Source organism: Neltuma alba, unplaced genomic scaffold, assembly GCF_004799145.2.
Source record: "Neltuma alba isolate B1F8T4 unplaced genomic scaffold, ASM479914v2 tig00013042_pilon, whole genome shotgun sequence".
Lineage (NCBI taxonomy): Eukaryota > Viridiplantae > Streptophyta > Magnoliopsida > Fabales > Fabaceae > Neltuma > Neltuma alba.
Genome location: NW_021637386.1, coordinates 29,050 through 51,329, shown reverse-complemented (window position 1 = coordinate 51,329; position 22,280 = coordinate 29,050). Strand labels below are relative to the sequence as shown.

At 35.0% G+C, this 22,280-nt stretch overlaps 4 protein-coding genes and 1 pseudogene across 5 annotated transcripts; 3 read left to right on the top strand and 2 right to left on the bottom strand.

Annotated features, from left to right (window-relative positions):
* Positions 1-4,531: 4,531 nt before the first annotated feature.
* LOC114733918 (syntaxin-52-like) lies at positions 4,532-5,937 on the top strand. Its single transcript, XM_028921406.1, is given in 6 exon segments — positions 4,532-4,753; positions 5,030-5,235; positions 5,317-5,417; positions 5,525-5,539; positions 5,541-5,570; positions 5,737-5,937. Coding segments are annotated over 6 exon segments (702 nt in total). The 5' UTR covers positions 4,532-4,535; the 3' UTR covers positions 5,869-5,937.
* Positions 5,938-7,925: 1,988 nt separating this feature from the next.
* Positions 7,926-12,769, top strand: LOC114733919 (transcription initiation factor TFIID subunit 6-like; annotated as a pseudogene).
* A 628-nt stretch (positions 12,770-13,397) lies between these two features.
* LOC114733892 (cell division protein FtsZ homolog 1, chloroplastic-like) lies at positions 13,398-16,415 on the bottom strand. The gene is made up of 6 exons (XM_028921382.1): positions 16,067-16,415; positions 15,738-15,837; positions 15,378-15,607; positions 14,856-15,023; positions 14,433-14,666; positions 13,398-13,817 (listed from the first exon to the last, which is right to left on the bottom strand). The coding sequence occupies exons 1-6, from the start codon at positions 16,325-16,327 to the stop codon at positions 13,563-13,565; spliced, it is 1,248 nt and encodes a 415-aa protein (XP_028777215.1). The 5' UTR covers positions 16,328-16,415; the 3' UTR covers positions 13,398-13,562.
* A 1,060-nt stretch (positions 16,416-17,475) lies between these two features.
* On the top strand, positions 17,476-19,667 carry LOC114733898 (V-type proton ATPase subunit e1). Of its 2 annotated transcripts, none has more exons than XM_028921391.1 (4): positions 17,476-17,579; positions 17,775-17,908; positions 18,839-18,886; positions 19,423-19,667. In XM_028921391.1, exons 2-4 carry the CDS (start codon positions 17,811-17,813, stop codon positions 19,487-19,489), a joined length of 213 nt encoding a protein of 70 aa, XP_028777224.1. In that variant the 5' UTR covers positions 17,476-17,579; positions 17,775-17,810; the 3' UTR covers positions 19,490-19,667. The 2 variants fall into 2 exon arrangements, with proteins under 2 accessions (XP_028777224.1, XP_028777223.1); XM_028921390.1 differs by having other exon boundaries at positions 17,537-17,678.
* Positions 19,668-20,817: 1,150 nt separating this feature from the next.
* Positions 20,818-22,121, bottom strand: LOC114733893 (probable long-chain-alcohol O-fatty-acyltransferase 5). Its single transcript, XM_028921383.1, has one exon. It carries the CDS (start codon positions 21,923-21,925, stop codon positions 20,891-20,893), a length of 1,035 nt encoding a protein of 344 aa, XP_028777216.1. The 5' UTR covers positions 21,926-22,121; the 3' UTR covers positions 20,818-20,890.
* Positions 22,122-22,280: the final 159 nt, after the last annotated feature.

Below are 22,280 nucleotides of genomic sequence, written 5' to 3'. Positions count from 1 at the left end.
ACTTTCTTAATCTAATCAGATTAGTTAAATGGGTCTTATATTAAGGATCGGAAGAGTATTATTTGTAGGTGGAATAAAATGAGTTGATATGACAAATAAGTTTAAAATAAATAGCATTATATTGATGCCAATTTTTTGGGTAAAAATATTGATTCCCATTTAATCAAAAAAGAAACAAGAGACACAGAAAACTTATGCCGGAATATGTTATCTCGTTTATTAACCACATATTGAATCGTACACTAGACTTGATGCAGTTTAATTCAATTTGTAATCTTATATATCATTTTGTCGGCGTATTATTTGATTCATTATCATTCTCAATTCATATTATGCCTAAACGAAAAATAATTTCCCAATGAATTGCATTATTTGTAACTTGTGCATGTTGATGAACGATGCCTTTTTATGGCTCTTGTAACTAAGAATAACATGACAACGTGTTTTAAAAAAAAAAGCAAATGGCAAATCTGAGCATATCTGCTAATACAAATCCCACAGAAGCGCGAAAATCTTAGCCTGTTCGCAAATCTGACTATCTGCAAAGAAATAGGATTTAAGAGGTGTTTAACGACTCTTAGAAGTACTTTTAAGAAATTTTTTTGACAAAACAAAACAAACTCATCTATATATTTAATTCATAAACTGTAAAAACACTTTTAAAATCATAATTTGGTTTTCATTTAAACATCTCTCTAAAAAAGACATTCATGAAAAATAAACCTCCTCGGAGGAAAATGTTCACTGGGAAGTAGATGATGATAATAGAATGGAAGGGATCAAAACAGGAGGAGATGACGATAGTGAAAGATGGGAGGCAATAGACGCGACGCCTTTATTGCTTTTAATTAAAAGTAAATTTCATCACCAAACTAAAGAACAACTAAACACATTTTCTTAGTAATATTATCTCTAGTTTTTAATATAAGAGCTGGCTTGATATTATTAATTTAATCCTTAATATAAGACCTTAATTTATTTTGTCTTTTATATTTATTCATTTTTTTCCAATGTAGTATTTATAGTAATTGTAAATGTTAAATGTTTTATTAAGTGGTAATTCTAGCTAATACACATGACTAACAACGACATTTTAGGAAAGAAAGTACATATTTATTACAAATAACTAACTTAACTAATTTTCTCAACTTACTCAAATTGGTTAACTATTACCTTCGGTTCTATTTATAATACCTCATTTGTAGATCATAGGTAATAGTTCTTATACTACATCCATTCTTTAATATAAAAGTTAGTTGACTAATTTGAACAGATTAAGGAAGTTCGTTATAAATAAGTATTATCTTTCCTAAAATATCTTACAAATCAAGTTTATTAGTTACAATTATCATTGTTATACGCACTACTTTGAAAAAAATAAATAAATATGAAAGACAAGGTGGATTGAGATCTTATATTTAAGATCGAAAGAAAAATCAAAAGAGTTTTTATACTACCTCCGGTCCTTAATATAAAACCCTGTTTGAATTTTATTTTGGCCCTAAATATAAGATCCCAATCCACTTTGTCTCTCATATTTATATATATTTTTTCTAAAGTAACATTTTTAATAATGATAGTTCTAGTCAATACATTTTATTAGCAAAGATATTTTAGAAAAAAAACAACGCTTATTTAGGACAAATAACTAACTCAATTTACTTCTTTAATCTCTTCAAATTAGTCAACTGGCTCTTATAATTAGGATCGGAGGTAGTATTAAAAACTGGAAGTAGTATTTAGTAGATAGTCGACTAATGTGGCAACATATCACCACTTCTAAAAAAAAATAAAAAAAATGCTTTGAAATGATCTTTTTTTTTGGTATGGCTCCTGATAAAAATTGGGTGACTAGTAAAAATTCAACTTGGGTTTGTATCAATTTTCCAGAAATACTTTCATGCAAATCAAACAAAATTCTCTGTGAATATTTTATATATTATAAAATTACTCTTAAAAAGCTAATATAAATACTCCCAACAAGTAATGAGCGGGAGATATAATTCCTTTCCTCGAACAAAAATCTTGTTAACGGCTATAATAGTATGTTTGCAAATGTTCATTGGGCGATTGATCAACCGCTGATTACTTTTCCAAACTTGATTCCTCATCGACCTAATGTTCCTGTGCAAAATTTGAAAGAAATGGCACCATTGTGAACAAAACAAAACCATAATTGAAAATCAAATCAAACCGAATTTAATTTCGGTTTTTCAGTTTGGTTATTTTAGTTTTCGGTTACATATTTAGTTTTTATTTTTTAAATAATTCGGTTTTGGTGTTTGGTGCTATTAGTAGAAAAAAAAAATAGTTATAACCGAAAAACCAAAATAAATATATTATATATTTATATTTAATAAATATTATTATAATAAATATATATGTGGGTTTATATGAATTCTTTAAATATATTTATATTCAATAAATATGGTTATAATAAATATTATTATAATAAATCATATTGAATGATGAAATATTTATTAATTAATGGGTATAATTGTGTTTTATTATTATTTTTAATTTAAAATCACTTTTTATATTTATATATTTCGATTAACTGGTTAACTGAATTGAAATATTTCAGTTAGTTCGATTTCAGTTTTGTGTTTAAAATTTGCTTTATTCGGTTATTTGGTTAATTCAGTTACCACTGATAACCGGACCGAAAAACTGAATACTCACTCTTAATTCATTTGATGAATATAATTATATATTACCTTTTATGCTTAATATTCAATTTAATCATAAATATAAGATGATAATATACTTTGTTTTTTATATTTATTTATTTATTTAAAATTAGTCTCTATATTAATTGTACATTTTAAATATTTCATCACATGATAGTAAGAGTATTAAAAATTTTCTTAATCTACTCAAATCAATCTTTTTAAAAAATTAATCTAATTATACACATAAATATTTAAAAAAAATCATGTAACATATATTATAATTAAATAATTTTTTAATTTTATTAATTTTTTGAAATTAGCTAACTGAATCTATACTACCGTTAAAAGGTGGTGTGGTAGCATGTATCGGGTTTGATGCGTACCATGAAACTGGTGTAAAAAAAACCAGCTACGTATCATGAAATGAAACACGTGCGGGGAGCAGGAATCGCTCCCTGTGCGTTCCCGCATCACATCGCTGCCGAAACCGACAAAAGAAGCATGTGACGATGCTTATCGCGCAATCGCCACGAAAAACGACACGGCGGTGATAAAGCATTTTCAACGGCAAGGCTTCATACTTGGGCGAGGTAGACGACGACGGGAGCGGACAAAAGTCGCCGGTTGGTGGTCGAGCCGTACGTAACGCTCTGTGAATCTTGATCGCGTGTAGAAGATATTAAATTGATCGCCATCCTCGAACCCCCATCCTCTAGAATCCCCCAGACGAGAATTCTCGACTCCTTAAAGGTACGCCCTATTCCGTTTGTTCGATCGGAGGTCGATTTTCCTTTCGAATTGAAATCTTGGAGCTGTTGAACCTATGTATGTTGTTTAGGGCAGAATCTTTCAAATTTCATTATGTAAATGTGCTGAAAATGGCGTTTTAAGGGGACGTATGCGTTGTTTCCCGATCTTTTGATTTCATTTATATGTCAATTATGGTGTTCTAGGAGGTTTATTGCCCGGGGGCCCTACGGTTGTTGGGAATACTTTGGTTTATCACTTTTATCTCCTACCCCCAATCCCCAGGGCGATCCTCAAACGAATTAATTCTAGTTTGTATAAATTTCAAATTCTTAATTTTTTTTAATTATGAGCTCTTCTGGTGCATCAATATAATTGATCACTTCGGTGGGACGTTGTTGAAGTATAGATGACTTGATCAGACATCAAAATATTTACTGAATATCATATAATTTCTCTGTTGAATGGGAATTTCTATCCTTTTTCAATAGCTGGTGAGAACATAAAATTATACCTCTTCCTTGCTGCAAATCATACAGGGAGCATTAGTTTTAATTTTTTTTTTTCTCGGTGACAAGCATTAGTTTTAACTTACTCCCATGAGATACCGTGTTTTACTTATAGAAGTAATTTGAATGTTAACCAAACACCTAAAGTAGAATGGTGTAGAACTGTAAATTCATCTAGTGGTGGATAAAGTTCACCTTATCTTTATATCATCGGTGCAAACTATTTTATTTTTCTTTATATTCTGTTTGGTTGCTTGAAAATTTGTTGTTTCCCGGAAGAAATTTATTTGTTTGTGCTGTTGCTTGAGATGAATATACCTTAGTTGAATAAGACAAGCTTGCTGTAATGTCTCCACGGTTATTCAATGCATCCAGAGGGTGGTAGATTGCAATCCTTTTGGACATTGGACTATTTTGTTAACATGTATCTTGCTTATCATATGGATTGGAAAAGTTCTCTATATTGCCAGATAATATTTGAATTTTGGTTGATAATCCTAGATTCTAGGTTACATCACTTAATGTGACATCCTGCTTACCGTTTGCGTGTAGATACTGTATTCTTTTCACCTAGCAATGATTTATTTTGTCAATTTTTATCAGGCCAATGGCATCGTCTTCAGACTCATGGATGAAGGAGTATAATGAAGCCGTGAAACTTGCTGATGATATCAGTGGCATGATTTCTGAACGGAATTCGTTTGCTACATCTGGACCTGAAACCCAGCGCCATGCATCTGCTATAAGAAGGAAGATAACAATATTAGGGACTAGACTTGATAGCTTGCAATCCCTTTTGTCAAAGCTTCCTGGGAAACAGCCTATGTGAGTGTTTAATAATTGATTTTTTTTGTCAGTAAGAATGGGTCTTGCTATCACAGCAGAGAGAGTTCGGTGACTCCAATCCTCTGAACTTTCAATTTTTGAAATTAATGTTTTGAAGAATATTCCTTGTCACAGTGATCTCTTTGCTGGGATGTCTTTAGGGCTATACTCTATTCTGGTACTAACCAAGAGGCCATAGTAAAGGCAGTGCCTTTTTCTTTCCCTAGATCTTAAAGTTTCATTATCTTTATCTGAAGCCTCATTTGATGATGACAGATCTGACAAGGAGCTGAATCGGCGTAAGGACATGATTGCAAATTTGAGGTCAAAAGTTAACCAAATGGCATCAACATTGAATATGTCTGGCTTTGCAAACAGGGATAGTTTGCTTGGACCAGATACAAAACCGGCTGATGCCATGACCAGAACAGTTGGCTTGGATAACGGTGGACTTGTTGGACTTCAACGGCAAATTATGAGCGGTCAGTTAATTTGAATAGTTTGAAAATTCAAATATATTCTAGTTTATACTTTGGATCTTGATTGGAATGTTACTCAATCAGAGCAAGATGAGGGCCTTGAGAAATTGGAGCAGACTGTAACAAGTACAAAACATATTGCACTGGCTGTAAATGAAGAACTGGATTTACACACAAGACTCATTGTATGCTCCCTTTCTCTGCAAATTGTAGATGTGCTTTTCTTCCTACTTTTTGTTGGCCCATCTTTATCTGTGTCTTTAAAATTGAATCCTGTTGACTTCCCTGTCAGGATGACTTGGACCAGCAATGTAGATGTTACAGATTCTCGGCTGCGGGTAACACATACATTTTATTCTATAACTTTATCTGATAAAATAACTTGCAATTTACTCAATATATCCGTACTGATATTGTTTTGTCTTTTGAAAAGTGATAATTCAATATTGTTGAAGTTTTGGTTAAAAAGCATGCCTTTATTGTTCCTTTTGTGGTGTGAAACAGAGGGTGCAGAAGAACTTGGCAGTTTTGAATAAGCGTACGAAGGGTGGTTGCTCCTGCTTGTGTTTGCTTTTAGCAGTTGTTGGTATAGTGGTTTTGGTTGGTGTTATATTTCTGTTGATCAAATTTTTGTAAGGATACTGATTCTGGAGTTGGCAAAAAAAGTAATGATACTGATTCAGGGACTCGATTGCCTTCTCCTCTCACCTATGTGTCTTGTGTGAGTTGTTATACTGTAACTGGGTTTCCTGACTTTTTTTATGAGTGATTTGTCACCGCCTTTGAAGTCGTTGAAGTCTTGGAAGGCTTTGTAAGATAACTATATGCTTACTGGCAGATTCTACTGTTGTGTGCGTGTCTGCTGTCTATCTATTTTGTAATTGTGTGAATGCTTAAGCCTGCACTTGATCACTTGATCACTTGTTCCTAGCCAGAAGGCCCAGACATTAATATTGGTTCCTATCTCAGAACCTGGGATGCCATTTTTCTTTGGACGTAACTCTGGTAGGTTTTCTCTGTTTTTTTTTTTTAAAACTGAACTCTGGTAGATTTTCCTAGAAGGTTTCAATTTAGATTTTAAATGTTATCCTAACGCGTGGTATGGGTAGTTTTTTCCCTCTAAATATTCCCTTTTTTTTTTTGGCCCTTCTAAATATTCCATTGATTCGTTGACTATTGTAAAAATATTTTTCCACATGTCATGGTAACCTTGAATGATGAATCGGAGTAAATTTCTTGCTTCTTTCCGTGGATATGTGCATTGAATGGATTCATTGGCAGCCCCAGGTTGAATCTCTACTTTCCAGCATAATATGAAAGTATACGTTCTTCATTACGGCAATGTAGGATGGATTGCTCTATATTTGGTTTGAGTCTCGTTAAAAGCATTCGAAGTCGTCGATATGGCTGTTTCAAATAATCCCTTAGAAATAATTTTTTTCCAGGGGATTGCTATATATTTCAAATTATTCCTTTTTCTCCTGAAATTATCTATGGGATATTATTTAAAATAAATAATCTTATTAAAATAATGATCATTCAATTAAAATTCATTCTATCTTGAAGTGTTCGTATGTTGCGTAGGGTTAACTTCAACAAACATCAGTGATGAAAAATTTACTGCTCATGTACATGTCAATCGTTTTTAAGACTATTTGGAACCAAAATTGTATGAACCATGCTGGCTTCTTAACATACTCCTCCAATGTATTTTATAAGTACTTATTAACTTTATCTATATTAAAAAAATTAATTAAGAACTAATCAATTCTTATAAAATTTCAGAATGGTCTTTAATAAAATTTATTAATTAGAAGAGATTGCTTAGTTAGTGAACATGTTTAATTAATTAGAAATTTTTAAATCAGGATATTTAGAGAAAAATCGACGTTTTAGGGGGGGAAAAACTACATTACGAAGGGATGTAGTTTTTTTTTTTTTTTGGAGTGAAAAGATGTATTATTAATCAAAAATATTTACAAGAGTTTCATTACAAACAAGGAACGAAACTAGCAAAAGCTTTTATAATCAGCTTGGTTTAATTCTAAGAAGGGATGCAGTTTTTCTTGTAACATCCAAAACTATGGATTTAGAAGTACTTTTTTGCAAAACGAGACAAATTCTTTCATATATTTACTTCGTAAACCGTAAAAATATTTCTAAAATCATGGTTTGGTTTCTATTCAAACACTTCTTTAAACACAACATTTGGCTACAACACCCAAATTCATTGGCATTATTCACTTCTAATTTAAATAATTATTTAAATCTAAATTATATAAAATTTATATAAAGATGTTATAAATAATGTAAGTCACGTTAAGATTCATATAAGTTTCTTCAAAAGTTTTCTGTTCTTTCTTCCCATATTTCATATAACTCCGTATAATTTTATTTCCATCTTGACAGTCTTTAAAAATGAATTTTATAATATTTTTAAAATGTTTAACTATTATTAGCATTTTTATTTGGTGGCCAAAAATTTGTTCTTAACATCTGTAATTAACAATATATTTATCTATTTTTTTTCAAAAAATAATGTTTATTTAAAGTTTCCCTCGCTTTACAGTCCTGATTGTCCTAAACGCATCAAATTCCCTATTTTCCTCTCTCTCTTTCATTTATTTCAACCAACACTGTCCGATTCAGGACGGGAAATGCAGAATGCTTCTAATTGAATCTTGGACAAATATAGCCACTTGATTATTCGATTTTCATTTACTGGAAACCTGAATTATTTATTATGCTAGTGTTCAGCTAGGTTTTTGTTGATTGTTCTGCCAAATCTGTGGAAGGCCTCTGCGACCATTGATTGATTAGCAAAGAAGGTGAATTGAGATGAGTGCCGTTCCGAAAGAGTCAATTGAAGTCATTGCGCAGAGCATTGGCATCCCCAATTTGTCTCCTGATGTCGCCCTCGCTCTCGCTCCCGATGTGGAATATAGGGTTCGCGAAATTATGCAGGTATTAACTATTAAGAAGCAGCTACGATAACGCCCTTGTTTGGGCAAATTTAGATGTAAAATGTGGGCCATCTGAGAGCTGTCATTAAGTAGAAAGTGCTAGTGGATGACAAATCTCTTTGTTCATTCTCATGTATAGGAGTCTATAAAATGCATGCGCCATTCAAAGCGAACTGTTCTTACGTCAGATGATGTGGATAGTGCACTTAAATTAAGAAACCTGGAGGTAAGTTGCTTTACTTTTGCTGTGTCTCTGTTATTAGTGTCAGTTACATGTTAGGAATGGTAACCTCGAATTGAATTTGAAAAGACTATGGATACATTTTAATGGTAGTTCCATGCTTAAATCTTTCTACACGTACGAGCTTTTTTCCCATTATTATCTCTTGGTTTAGTAGGTAGGAGTTCATGGACAACCGGTCAGATTCAGATGGGTTATTTTCTGTTTTGCATCATGTTTGTTATTCAATTCAGCTTATCCAAGCACTCCTCTTTTCCTTGCATAAAAAATTGCTTCTTCTTGTTCTTGTTCTTTTTCTTTTTTACCCGAAACACTTCTCTGGAAATATGCCTTGAGGGAGTTGCGGCGTAGTGGGGATAGAAAAGGAAAAGGAAAAGGAAAGGGAAAGGAACGGCACAACAATGTTACGATCTTGTTCAAAGAAAATGTAAATTTCATTTAAAGACCCTTGATAATAGATGAATAGATAAATCTAACTTAGTCAAAACATGTGAGAGATTCTTACACTTCACATCACTCACACACACACACACATCATATAACTATCAGAAACAAAATCTCAAAAAGCTGCATATGGGAGTTCCGTTAAGTATGTCTCTGAATTTGTTTGACAAGCAGGTACAAGAAGTGTGCTGGAACCAGGAAGTGTTAGAGTAGTTTATAGGATCACACCTTTTCAGTTTAAGATTTTTGATGATGCTTCAGTGCGTGATTGGTATGTGCCGTAGTTCAATGGTAGAGATGTCGTATTACAGTGAATGGCACCGTTGATGCTTTGTAGATTGGTAAAAAATTCTGCAGTGCTGGTCCAAAAATTTTGTGAATTTGACCATGCGTGATAGTCTGTAATCTCCCTTTGAAAATTGGGCTCCAAGAGGCTAGACTTTTGTACAGTTCATGCACATGAACTCACGTCCTTTATGACTGGCTTGGCTTTTGTGAGCTGGGAACCTATTAAGCCGTGGTGGCATATCTACATAAAGATGTCATGTCTCTGCCAGTATAAGCATGTGTGGGCGGTAAATTGTAGAGCATGCTAGGAAAGTTACCATGTGCTTCTCTATTTGGTGTGTTGTGTTTATGTTTAGTGTTTACCCATAAAATCTTTAATGCCAGTTCCAATCTGCTCTCATTATGTTGGAATTGCTGTTTTTCTCATGATACTCTTTTTGGTTTCATTTACTTCTTGCGTTTATTTATCAGCCAATATATGGTTTCACCTCTAATGATCCTCTGCGGTTCAAAAGAGCTGCTGGACACAAGGATTTGTTCTACGTTGATGACAAAGATGTTGAATTTAAGGATGTAAGTATCCACTAAGTATAAGATTCGTGTACTAAAAAGGTCGAGCCACTTTCTGAAATGATTCTCAATCTTGACATTTTTCCCAATTTGAATAGGTGATTGAAGCACCACTGCCAAAAGCACCTCTTGATACGTCAGTTGCCTCTCATTGGCTGGCAATTGAAGGCGTACAGCCTGCAATTCCTGAAAACGCTCCAATTGAAGGTATTTTTATCAACTGAGGTGCAATTAAACTATATGCATGTCCCTAGTGCACCGGATGTAGGTGCATTACCACCTGCCAGCTATATGCTCTTAATTTTTTGCAATGCAAAATTTTGAATTTATAATGTGCATTCTCTTTTAATTGCTACGAGCCATAATAATATGATGGGAAAGTTTGATTTTCCTGTCCATTGTCGTTTCAGTCCTTTGATTTTCCCTTCCATTGTCACTTCAGTCTGTTTTATTGTTACTTGCAGCTCCCTTTGAAACAAGAAAACCCGACTATAAGGAAGATGGACTTCCTGTTGATATTAAATTACCTGTTAAACATGTAATTTCAAGAGAGCTTCAGGTATGCACTAACTATCATACTGCATGCACAGTTTTTTTTTTTTTTTTGGGTTTCATTTTCTTATGGTAAACCTCTATAAACTTTGTTTTCCTCTACAGCTTTACTTCAACAAAATAACTGAGCTGATATTAAACAAGCCAAATACCGTTCTCTTTAATAGAGCATTAATTAGCTTGGCAACAGATTCAGGGCTCCATCCTTTGGTTCCTTATTTCTCATACTTTGTTGCTGATCAGGTACAGTCAAGATTTTATCAATGTTATTGTTTTCTCTTGACCTTGTGCACTACATATCTTGTTTGAAAGCCATCCTTTCGTCAACTTTATCCTTTTTTCCAAATATCATTTCAGGTGGCTCGAAATTCAAATAATTTAAATCTTTTATTTGCTTCGATACGCCTTGTTCGGAGCCTTACGCAAAATCCTCACATACACATAGAGCCCTATGTAAGTATGGTGCTAATTTTGTAACTGCATTTACATCTATAACGTGCTGACTCCAGATGATTATTATCTTCTTTCTTTTGCGTGTGAAACTCTGCTGAGATTGATTAATTATTAGTTACCATGCATAAACCAAACAATTCTACCTTTTTTGGGTCACACATGGATGGCTGTTATACTTTACTAATGCTTTAGCCGTAATTAATGCAAATGGACTTTGATTTGATTGGCCATCTAATATCGTCTTTCCATTGTCAGTTACATCAACTGATGCCATCTATTATGACCTGCCTTGTTGCAAAAAGGCTAGGGAATAGACTATCTGATAATCACTGGGAACTCAGAAACTTCAGTGCAAACCTGGTTGCTTCAATATGCAAAGGGTGGGTGACATTTTTTCTGAGTAATTCAAATTACAGAAGAATAGAAATATGATAAACATGCTATGTTCCCTCAGTATTTTGAATCTTATTCTCTGAGTCTGAAAATTCGCAGATTTGGGCATGTTTATCATAACCTTCAGCCACGTGTGACAAAGACATTGCTTCATGCTTTCTTGGACCCTAAAAAATCTCTACCTCAACATTATGGTGCAATTAAAGGGATAGCAGCTCTTGGATCCAACATGGTATCTCTGACCTTCATGAAGCTGTTTTCAGTTTTGACATAAATTATTTCTTTCTTGTGGGCTATGAGCTATGACTCAAACTAGAGAGCTGTGTGGCTGTCTGTTTGAGTAAATATGATTAGTTACATAAAAGCTCGACATGATATACCAGAGACACAAAGAGGCTTCTCCTTTAGCATCTCAAATATATGCAACTGTTAATTCCTGTTTCTCATTGCAATCATATGCATGCATGCATGTTTTCTTCTTTGGTGATGTAAGACCTTCAGTATATTGGATTCAGACAGTTATGGTGTCTTTTCAATTTGAGCAGGTTCGCATGCTTATACTTCCGAATCTTGAGGCATATCTACTCCTTCTTGAGCCAGAAATGCAACTTGAGAAACAGAAAAACGCATTAAAGAGGGATGAAGCATGGCAAGTTTATGGAGCATTGCTGGTTAGTTCATCCTATAAAATAAATAGGTTTTACTGAATAGGGATCTAGTTCTTTTCTCTTGGAACATCCCTCAGGCTAATTACTGAACTCATAAACATTTCAGTGCGCCGCAGGCCAATGTATTCACGAAAGAGCCAAAGTCTACAGCCGTATGCTCTCTCCTGCTTCTACTCGTGCTTTTCAAGCGGCTGTGGAAAAGGGTCACAGCAACGCCAAGTATGATTTCCTTTTCACCAAAGAAGCTTAACGTAGTAAATTGGTACATCACTACGAGAGAAATTTCAAAATGATGGATTAAGAACCTTCAATATGTCAGTTGCATTTCATTGAAAGGGTACTGAAGGCATGAGTTTGTGATTGCCCTTAAACTTTTTCCCCTTAGAACTAACCTTCTCCATCAATTTCGTTGCTTCTTTCGGTACTCATTTTTCCTAAGTCTACATTAAACCTTGAGTTTTTAATTTTTTGATCCTTGTGCCATTTCTTATTTCCCAATGAATGAAGGCAAACGTAAAGCCAGCACAGACAATCTAATGCAGCAACCTCCACTGAAGAAAATTGCAACAGATGTTTCTGGAGGTTTGATGCCAATGAACTCCTTGCCAGTTGATATGCAAGGCACGCCAGGTGGATTTTCCAATTCAATGGTAGCTTCTAATGCCGGCATATCCTCTGTGAGTCGTCAGTTATTAAATGAAAGAAACCAAGGAAGAGAGGTTGGAGGTCAACAAGGAAGGTATCGGCAACTCTTGCTCAGGCTTGGAAGGATGACATCGATGCTGGACATTTGCTATCATCTGTGCATGAAATATTCGGTCACGGTGTATTCTCCTTTATTCCAAAAGCTGAAGCATCCATATTCTTGTGAAAGGTGCAATACTATACCGGTAATTACTGGGCACGCGTTTGTCCTTGTAGGCTAGGAGAGAACAATATGTATGCAATCAATTGATATTTTATTACAGTTCCAGAGTTGTCCTTGATTGTTCTGGGAAAAACATTGTAGCACGGTAGTGTGAATATGTTTGAATAAGCATTTTTCCCTCACACTTCAATCGTTGTGTAAATAAGTTGTTTTAAAATTCTTGCAGCATGAATATAAGAGAAATCTTTGTCATTGCTTGCCTACAATTTGTCTCGTCTTTCTGAACGTATTAATTTTACTTGCATCATATCAAATTTTTGCATACCTCGGGGATGGCTGGAGGCACGAGGGGTATGAATATTAATTAGAAATTACTATTTGTTCGATTCGCAATAAATCAATTTTTACTGATTTCATGAAATATAACGAGAAATATTATTTATCAATTATAAATAATGTTCATATTTTGGACTTGCATTACACAGGACCCACATTTTGTTTTTACAAATTTCGACTAATCTTGAATAAAGTAATTAGGATCTATCTATCTTATTGTTTGATAGAATTCAGTGAACTATGATTAGCTTTGGATGTGATAGTAGATCAATGTCGCTAGAACCGGGGGGGGGGGGAAAAACTGTTTCAGCACTTGCGGAGGAGGGTTTGCGTTACTCGTAAATGATTAATCTAATACCGAATGTATCAAGAAAAAAGAAACAAAGCACAACTTGGAATCTGAGGCAGATGCTTCATATTCATATCTCACCCTGCTAAAATGACAGCAATATATCTCTCAATTAAGCTTCAAGATCAATATACAATCGAATAACTACAGCAAAACTTGACTACAGAAGAATAAAATCACAAGGTAAAAAGACCTAAGCAAGCAACTAAAAGAAGAGCCTTCGTGAGGATGCTCTAGATGATGGAGCTGTTGAGAGTGGAGGAGACATTGCCTTGCTTTCTTGGCCTCCATCCTTCTTATTAGCCAGCTTTGCAGCCTTAGGATCTGTTAGTAGTGTCTTCTGAAATGACTGTGAGAAGCCGGTTGCGATTATAGTCACATGAATCTCTCCATTGTAGCGATCATCAACAACAGCCCCAAATATAATATTAGCAGAAGGATCTGCCAAACTTGTCACAACCTGCGAATTACCAGTGTTCAAGATAGAGCTCGAGGAAAGAGGATGCAGAAAGGAAGCAAATGATCAGGGAAAACAGCACAAGGCAACCGTCAATCAAAAGCAAACAAAATAGTAAAATCCTACACATTAAATTAGGTCCTTCTGAGAAAGAACTAATGATCCTCAGCTGCATGAAAGTAGAAACTATATTGCTTTTCTAATGAAGTGCTGGGTTGTTCATCAAAGGCTCAAAGCTCCAGTATTGAGGCAAGTCAAATATTATTAGGTCTGTTTACCATGCAATTAAATATAGAAAAAAAGATAAATTTTTAAGACACAAAATGTTCCTGGCGTCATTACTTTAAAAATAATAATAAGATAAAAATTGCAGATTAAGTATTAAAAGGACACAATAGACATTGCAAAACCAGTCCCCCGAAAAAAAGAACAAGCATATCAAAAATTCAAACGTTGCAGAACTCAAATTGGAGTCACATAAAATCAATAACCATTATCCAACATGATTCTAGGAGTAATTTCTGTACTGATATGATACATTTCTAATTCAGAAGGTTGAAGAGGTAAATAACAGAATGTTTATTTGACAAGTGCTGATATGATGAAATGATTTAGTACCTGAGACACTCTGTTCACCTCTTGTAGGGTTATGTCCTTTCCTCCAGTAATGTTATATACAATTCCAGTAGCTGACTGGATAGATGATCCAATTAGAGGAGCCAAAGTAGCCTGTTCTGCTGCTTCTTCAGCACGATTTTTGCTGGAGGAAACACCTACTCCAAGCATTGCAGTTCCAGAATCTTTCATCACAGCTTTAACATCAGCAAAATCCACATTTACCAGCCCAGGTATCTGACATAGCCATTAATATTATCGATAAAAACCAGCATACACATGTCTTAGTTGAGTAAAAGTTCAATTATGAATGCAACAATGTGTGGATGCAGGGCTTTAGTACTTTGGGCTTCTGGAGGCTCTTTCTTTTGACAGGTTACCCATATTTTTGGGAAAACATAATTACATTATTCACAATAAACTCACTGTGATGATGTCAGCTATTCCTTGTACTCCTTGGCGTAAAACGTCATCTGCAAGTAGAAAAGCATCCTGAAGAGGTGTCTGCTCATCAGCAATGTCAAGCAGACGATCATTTGGTATTACTATAAGTGTGTCAACATTTTTCTGCAGTTTTTCTATGGCTTCCAGTGCCTGAAGATAGAGCAAATGAAACTAAATAGTTAGTTTCAAAATTTCAAATAACAAACTAATGTTTTCAGAGAATACTAACTGTGGTGAGCTATCAGCTCAGAACTTTAATCATTATATTCATACTGACAATAGTTAGTTTCAAAATTGCAAATAACAAACTAATGTTTTCAAAGAATACTAACTGTGGTGAGCTATCAGCTCAGAACTTTAATCATTATATTCATACTGACATTACCATTGGCTCTAGCATTTTCTCTATAGCATGAATTCATGACAAACAATGCTAAAAATGTAATTTATTAGATAGATAAAATGATGAAATCATATTCCAAATAAGAACAAAATGACACCTGCCTGCAAGGATCTTTTGCGTCCTTCAAAACTGAATGGATATGTAACCACACCAACTGTCAAATAACCAGCCTCCTTTGATATTCGTGCCACAACTGGGGCAGCACCAGATCCTGTGCCCCCACCCATACCAGCTGTTATGAACACAAGATCTGAACCTTTAAGAGCATTAGCAATTAATTCTTGTGATTCCTCTGCAGCTTGCTCCCCCAACAATGGATTCCCACCAGTACCTGCGCATCTCTATCAAGTAATTTCAATCAAAGGCCACACAAGTATAGATTGTAGTCATGAACATAAGTTCAGATTCACAGGAAAGTCGAATAAAGGAGGCTCCAAAACAAATGAGAGAGAGTGCCTGACCTAATCCACGAGTCAGAAGCTCCCCAATTTTAATTGGATTCTCGGAAGCAGAATGTAACAGTGCCTGGGCATCAGTATTTATTGCATAGAAGTCTACTCCCTAATAAAAAAGAATCAGAGTTTAACATCAGTAATCACTTAAAGATGCAGGAAAACACCGAGGCTTCTAGGTAGATAGCACCACATTGACAGATAATTCATTTAACTAGATGCCCAATTAAAAGAGCATTCTTAAATAACCGAACTTCATCAGGGTAAGAGCAAAGGAGAAGATTTGAAATTCCAAAAAAGAAGAGAGAAGGGAGGGGGAGAAGAACCAAAAAACCCACTTGCAAACCACTACCAATCATGCGATTAACAGCATTGTTGCCACCACCACCGATGCCGACCACCTTAATCTTGGCATTGTCAAGAGATGCGAAGGAGCAGCTGACGGACAGAGAACGACGACTCTGGCGTTCGAAGGAACCTCTTCTTCTGGGGTTGCAGGAAACAAAGGAAGAGGAAGAGAATGCATTGGGGTAAATTAGAGTGGCAATTGAGGAGGAAGAGACCAGCTCGGTCGGGCTTGACAGGGGAAGCGTGGCCATGATTATTCTGAAATCTTACGGTGTGAAATAAGATGAGGAATGAGAATCCTATTTTGCAATTTTAGAATTAGGGTTTTAGGGAAAAGAAGTAAAAAAGACGGGGAAAGGTTTTTCCATTTCGTTTATATGCGTTTCCCCTCCATCTTACGTGGATCGAAGAAACGGCTTCCTATTACAAAACCAACGGCGTCGCATTTTTGCCGCCTTCAAATGAGAATGTTAATTGTTAACTAATCTTTAACTAATCTCTAGCTCTAAGTAATATAAAAATTAATTAAAAAAATTAAAACACCTAACAAGCAGTATGAATATAGAGAATTGTGCGATTTTTCATGCCCCTCACCCCATTTATCTATTCATTCGAACATAATCTTCATTTTTTATTATCTACATTTAATATGTATGAAAATGTATTTATAAATGGGGCATGTCATCCGTATTATAGTTTTTCAAGTCAACAAATAAGAATAGGTTTTTTTTGAAAACACTTAAAATAATCTCATTTCTTGATATACAAAAATTCTATTTCTTTCTAGTAATAACATGCAACAAACATCTAAAAAAGAGTATTATGAATATAATAATATTTATATGGATTTTATATCTCTTTTATTATCTTATTTTATCTCTATGATTTATAGTTATCTCTTATTATTATGTAATCGGTGGATTCTTTTAAAATTATAAAGTTGTGACTATTAAAAGAGAACATATATCATGTATTTAGTATTTTAAATGAATGAGAAATATTTTTATCTTCTCTTCTCCATTATTCTTTCTTTATTTTGATAATATTTTCCTAAATTTTTTAAACACCTCGTTTTGGAAATATTATTCTTACTCTAATTTAACATAATTAAAAATACAAATGTTAAAAACTATAATTGTTCTTAAAGACTTAAAATAATATTTCGACTAAATTCAAAAAATAATATCACTAACCTAATTAAAATGGTATTTTTTATGAAATACTATAATTATACTTTTTAAATTGATTTAATATTAAATCGAATTCTGAGATGTAATTTTTCTTTTTTACATTTTCGATTACTCAATCCCAATGGAATTGGATTCAAAATTAAAAATCATTGGATCCAACAAAGACCCAAACAAAAAGAGGCCTTTTCTTTCCCAGTGGGTTTAAAGCCCAACCCAGTTCATATTCAATCATGGGACGATCTATATGCCGTGCGTGGGCAGATCAAGCCACAGCACCGTGAGATCTAAACGACGACGAGCTTCGGATCTCCGGGTAAGATCTTCGTGTTCCTAAATCCTGCTTTTTCTTTTCCTGCACTTTCTCGGCACAAGGACGCCAATTGAAGGGGCGATTCTGTGATTCATTTCAATAGTAAGCGGTCTTGAAACTATTTTTACGTTGTAATTTTTTGGTTTCTAGTTGTACTGGAATGTAAAATTAGTTCGTTTTCTATGACCGTCGTTGCAGGAATTCATATCCTGATTAGGATCTGGTATAATCGGCATGGGTTTCTTGATAACAACGCTAATTTTCGTTGTGATTGGGATAATTGCGGCCCTTTGTACCAGAATTTGCTGCAATAGAGGACCTTCTACTAATTTGTATGATTCTCATCTTCGTTTCTTTCTGAAATCTGCATATATTTGGTCTCTCAACTGTTCTTCGGATTTTCTTTAATTTGATTTCTTCTCACGTATTTGATGATGTTCCGGTCCCCAGCACGCTTGAGTTACTGCATTTGTTGATTCAGGGTTCTATACTAATGTGTGGAGTGGTTTACGGGATGGCCTTATTTTATTAACTGTTTTTGCTATCAGAGAATTAACCGCATAACGGGAAGCCGGTTATGGTTTCCTGATCTAATTTGTCCTTCGCTGTTTCATTTTTAAATTTTGTCGATTTTTTGAAGTTGGAAGTGGGTTCTGTTATTGGCATCTTAACGGTACACCTTTTGAGCGAATGGCGGAAAATTGCGTTTTCATTACTAAGGCAGATAAAGCTGGACGATAATAACTCTTCATTGTTTATCTGGAATTGTATTTCTTTTTCTTTTTGTTTTTTAGATAAAATGGAATGGTATTTTCTACCATTTTGGACTCAGCTATCAATATGGAATTCAGAGAAGGCTACCTAATAATTGAAATAGTTTGATGCCCATCCTGCAGAGAATAAATTGACTTTAACGGGCATTTTTACTCAACCTAGAGAACGAAAATAGGCTATAGTTTCGGAAATACTACTTTACTTCAAATCTTTAGCTGCTAGAACTATATAGTCCTGCTGCTGCCATGCTTTTAATTAACTCTTTATCATTTTTGTATCACTGAGGGCGAAGACCCTTCACACGAGTTCCTTTACTGGATTTAAATATTACTATACGCCCTTGCACATATTGTGCCGAATATTGATCGGTGCTTGATGTTGTCATTGATTGTTCACCCCAATTTCTTGCTGCGTTTGTAATTCGTCACTTGTGCAATAATGTGTTATTCTCATTTACATGTTACTGAACGTCTATCACTCTACTGCAGGTTTCACCTTACTTTGGTTATCACTGCAACAGTATGTTGCTGGATGATGTAAGTGCATGCTTGATTAGTGTTCTTCTTTTGTTTTGTGCTGGTCGGAATAGGAATTGGAACATGTATGGCTTGTATACCTCGTTTGTGGTTATGGGTATGCTTAAAGTATTCTAATATACTTCTGGTGATGTTACTGTTCTGAGTAGTCTGTGATTCAGTTAGCAAAGAAGGCTGTCGTTTCTTACAACTGCCGTGTCATACAAAAGCTGCATTCTAACTACATGATTTTACAAGGAAAAGCATAACAGTAATTTACTTATTCATTTGAGATTGGATGGACACAGGACATGGAAAAGAAAATATCTTTATTCAATTATGTTTCTGTTTTCATAAACGAAGATCATATGTATTATTCTTTGAGAGCTAATTTCCGAATATAAATTGTATGCCTTGAATTAATGAACTTTATTGTTATTTTGCTTTTGATAACTTTGTCATCTGATAATAGTAATTCTAATATGTGAATAATCGTGTTCATTTTTTTTCCCCCTTGTTTTAACGAGCTCACATGGGTCTTTCCTTTGCGTTACTAGGTGGGCGATTGTATATTTGGCACAGATGAAACCACTCATAGTACCAGTGCTGAATGAGGGCGAATAAATTTCTGCACGTAAGGTATTTATTTACGAATTAGAAAATGTGGTTCACAGATTAGCTCCTGGAGAGAACATGTTCTCGTTATTGTGAATTATCAGTGTCTTCCAAGGTTGGGTTCATATGTATTTCTTGCCGGACAGTGAAGTTTCAATATGCATTATTGCCTCATTAGTTCCTCTCTTGATATTGTTGTAACTGATCCTTATTCATTTTGGGGATTCTGTAGACAAGGTTACTGAAGTATGTATTTTTGTTCAATAAGTTGATGGAAGAATATCTTCTTGAAAAATAAAATATGTCAAAAGTTTAGAGAGGAGGAGAATTTTGGTAATGTCATGTAGCATTTTCCGAACTTTGGTGATGGGTTATGAAACTGTGGAAATAAAAATGTCGCGCGGATACAATCTGCTATAACAATAAATTTTTCTAGGATAAGAAAATGAGATGCGGCTTCAAAGTGTTTGTTATCATTTTCTCTTTGAAAGGCTATGCTCATACTCGTAATTTTAAAGAATTTGGGATCACGTATGGAATTGAATACAGAGCTAGTTTCATGCAAGATTGCAATGCACTGCCAGGTGAACTCTTTCAATTAACTCAATTAAAAATTAAATGCACAAATATAAGGTGAATAGTTTATGAATAGCAGTAATAATTTAGTTTATATATCCACACGCTACTAAGTAATTAGGTTGGGATAAAGTGAACATATATAAAACGAAAACGTATGATGAATATATTGACGCAGGATGATAAGGGATGAAAGTTTGACTTACAGAAAGAGAACAGAGTACTCAGGATTATTTTTAGCTGATAAGCGTTGCTGCGGTCAACCGGGTTTTATAGATTCTTAGGATGACATTTGGAATTTAATTTCTAGATATCATCTATATCTTCTATCAAGCTTTTGCTTGCCCTTTCATCTAAAAAAAAGAAAAAAGAAATAGAATAGAGTGACACAACACATCTAAAATATTATGCCAGAAGTTAATGATTTGAATTGTATAATACTATCTCCGGTCCTTAATATAAGAATTTGTTTGATTTTTATTTTGATCTTAAATATAAGAGTTAAATCCACTTTGTCTCTCATATTTATCTTTTTTTTTTAAAGTAGTTTTTGTAATAAATAGTAGTTGTGTTCATTGCACTTTATTAGTAAAAATATTTTAAAAAAGAGAACACATAGTTTTTATAATAATAGTAATTTTAGCTATTACACTTTATTAGTAAAGATATTTCAAGAAAAACAGTACTTATTTATTATAAATAACTAACTTAACTAGTTTTTTTAATTTACTCAAATTAGTTAACTAACTCTTACATTAAGAAACGGATATAGTAGCAATTTTTGATGTCTTTGGGGACTGTAAGCCCGGAAACAAGAAGTTCAAATGAACACATTTAACCATGTAATGAGGTAAGGCCTGCTTTTCCCATCATCCATTCCAGAAGACTCATGATTTCTTTTGCGGCTTTCTCATCCGCCCCGTTTCTCACCACCGGCGGAAAGAACCACCAGTGGGCCGTGACAATCACAAACGCCACCATCATGGGCCCATACACAACAGAACAAACCCCCCACTTGGGCCGGCCCAACAATTTCTTGACCCTAGACTCCACAACCACGCTTACTCCGTGGAGCACAAAGAACCACGTGACCTCCCACGTCGGAGCCTCGCGCGTGACGTAGTAGAATATCAGCTCGTGCATCAGCCCGGATACTACGAAAGCCGCCACGACTCCAACAGTGCGGCCCAATAAAGGCCCACAAATTGATCTCAGCGGCGTGTACACGGCATCTCGCAGAAGGCTCGTGACCGTGAGATTCCACCGTCTTCCCCAGAAGTCTTGCAACGATGTTGAGAGGTAGGGCTCATCGGACGGCATTTCCAACTCCATTCCGAAAACGGCTTTCGTAAAAGAATTGCAGATTCCCGAAACGACGTCGACTAGAAGATACAGCAAGCAGCAGTAGATAGCGAGGAGGAGGATCGGGTGGAGATTCTGTTTCTGGTTCAGAGTTGGCAAAAGGAGAACGAAGAGAAGGGATTTGAGCGGGGAATTGAGAGGCAGCTTGGGGGTTTTCTTGGGGCTTTGGCTGGTTTTGATTGGGAGGCAAGAAATGAGGAGGAAATTCTGGAGAGATTTCGATTGGTGAGAAGAGAGAGGGCCTAAATCGAAAGAGAAAAGGACGAGTTTGAGGGTGGAGAGCCATGTGATGAACAGCGCGATAAGACCAGTGGGAAAAACAGAGGAAAGTTTGAGAGGGAGGAGGATGAAGACGAAGAAGACTGGGGAAAGAGAGAGGAACCTGAGCTTGCCTTTGGGAATTCTAGAGCCAATGAAGAAAGAGTAGGATAGTGAGAAGAGGACGGAGAGATGAACCTTGATAAGGTTATTGAACTCTTGTTCATGCATGCCCTCTGGTCTTGACATCTCTCTCTCCCTCTTTTTCCCTCTCTCTCTCGCTCTCTGCTCCGTACCAGGCTCTGATTTTTATTTTCAGATGGTGATTGGACACTCCAAATTTCATAGAAGAGTGCAAAATAAAAGCTCGAAATGGTGCTATTTTTATCCATATTAAATAAATACTTTATGCCAGCACCTGGGGTCAATCCCTGCCTTCAACTACAAGCTCTGCTTGCCTATTAAATGAATAAATAAATACTGTAAAAATGATGGTTTCAATCAGAATATGGCATCACCCTTCCACTAAGAGCATCTTTGAACACAGTTAATGAGAGTGGTACAGTCAGATTCAGAAGTGACATCTTCCATCTCGTTAGAGGCG

What these genes read in the sequence shown, in the direction of transcription:
- LOC114733892 (XM_028921382.1), bottom strand. Translation starts at nt 16,327, where the DNA reads ATGGCCACGCTTCCCCTGTCAAGCCCGACCGAGCTGGTCTCTTCCTCC. An exon ending in GACGCAAAAGATCCTTGCAG is followed by an intron (nt 15,024 to 15,377) that starts GCAGGTGTCATT and finishes CTCTATCTTCAG; the next exon opens with GCACTGGAAGCCATAGAAAA. An exon ending in GAATAGCTGACATCATCACA is followed by an intron (nt 14,667 to 14,855) that starts GTGAGTTTATTG and finishes TGGCTATGTCAG; the next exon opens with ATACCTGGGCTGGTAAATGT.
- LOC114733898 (XM_028921391.1), top strand. Translation starts at nt 17,811, where the DNA reads ATGGGTTTCTTGATAACAACGCTAATTTTCGTTGTGATTGGGATAATT. An exon ending in AGAGGACCTTCTACTAATTT is followed by an intron (nt 17,909 to 18,838) that starts GTATGATTCTCA and finishes ACTCTACTGCAG; the next exon opens with GTTTCACCTTACTTTGGTTA. An exon ending in ACAGTATGTTGCTGGATGAT is followed by an intron (nt 18,887 to 19,422) that starts GTAAGTGCATGC and finishes TTGCGTTACTAG; the next exon opens with GTGGGCGATTGTATATTTGG.
- LOC114733893 (XM_028921383.1), bottom strand. Translation starts at nt 21,925, where the DNA reads ATGTCAAGACCAGAGGGCATGCATGAACAAGAGTTCAATAACCTTATC.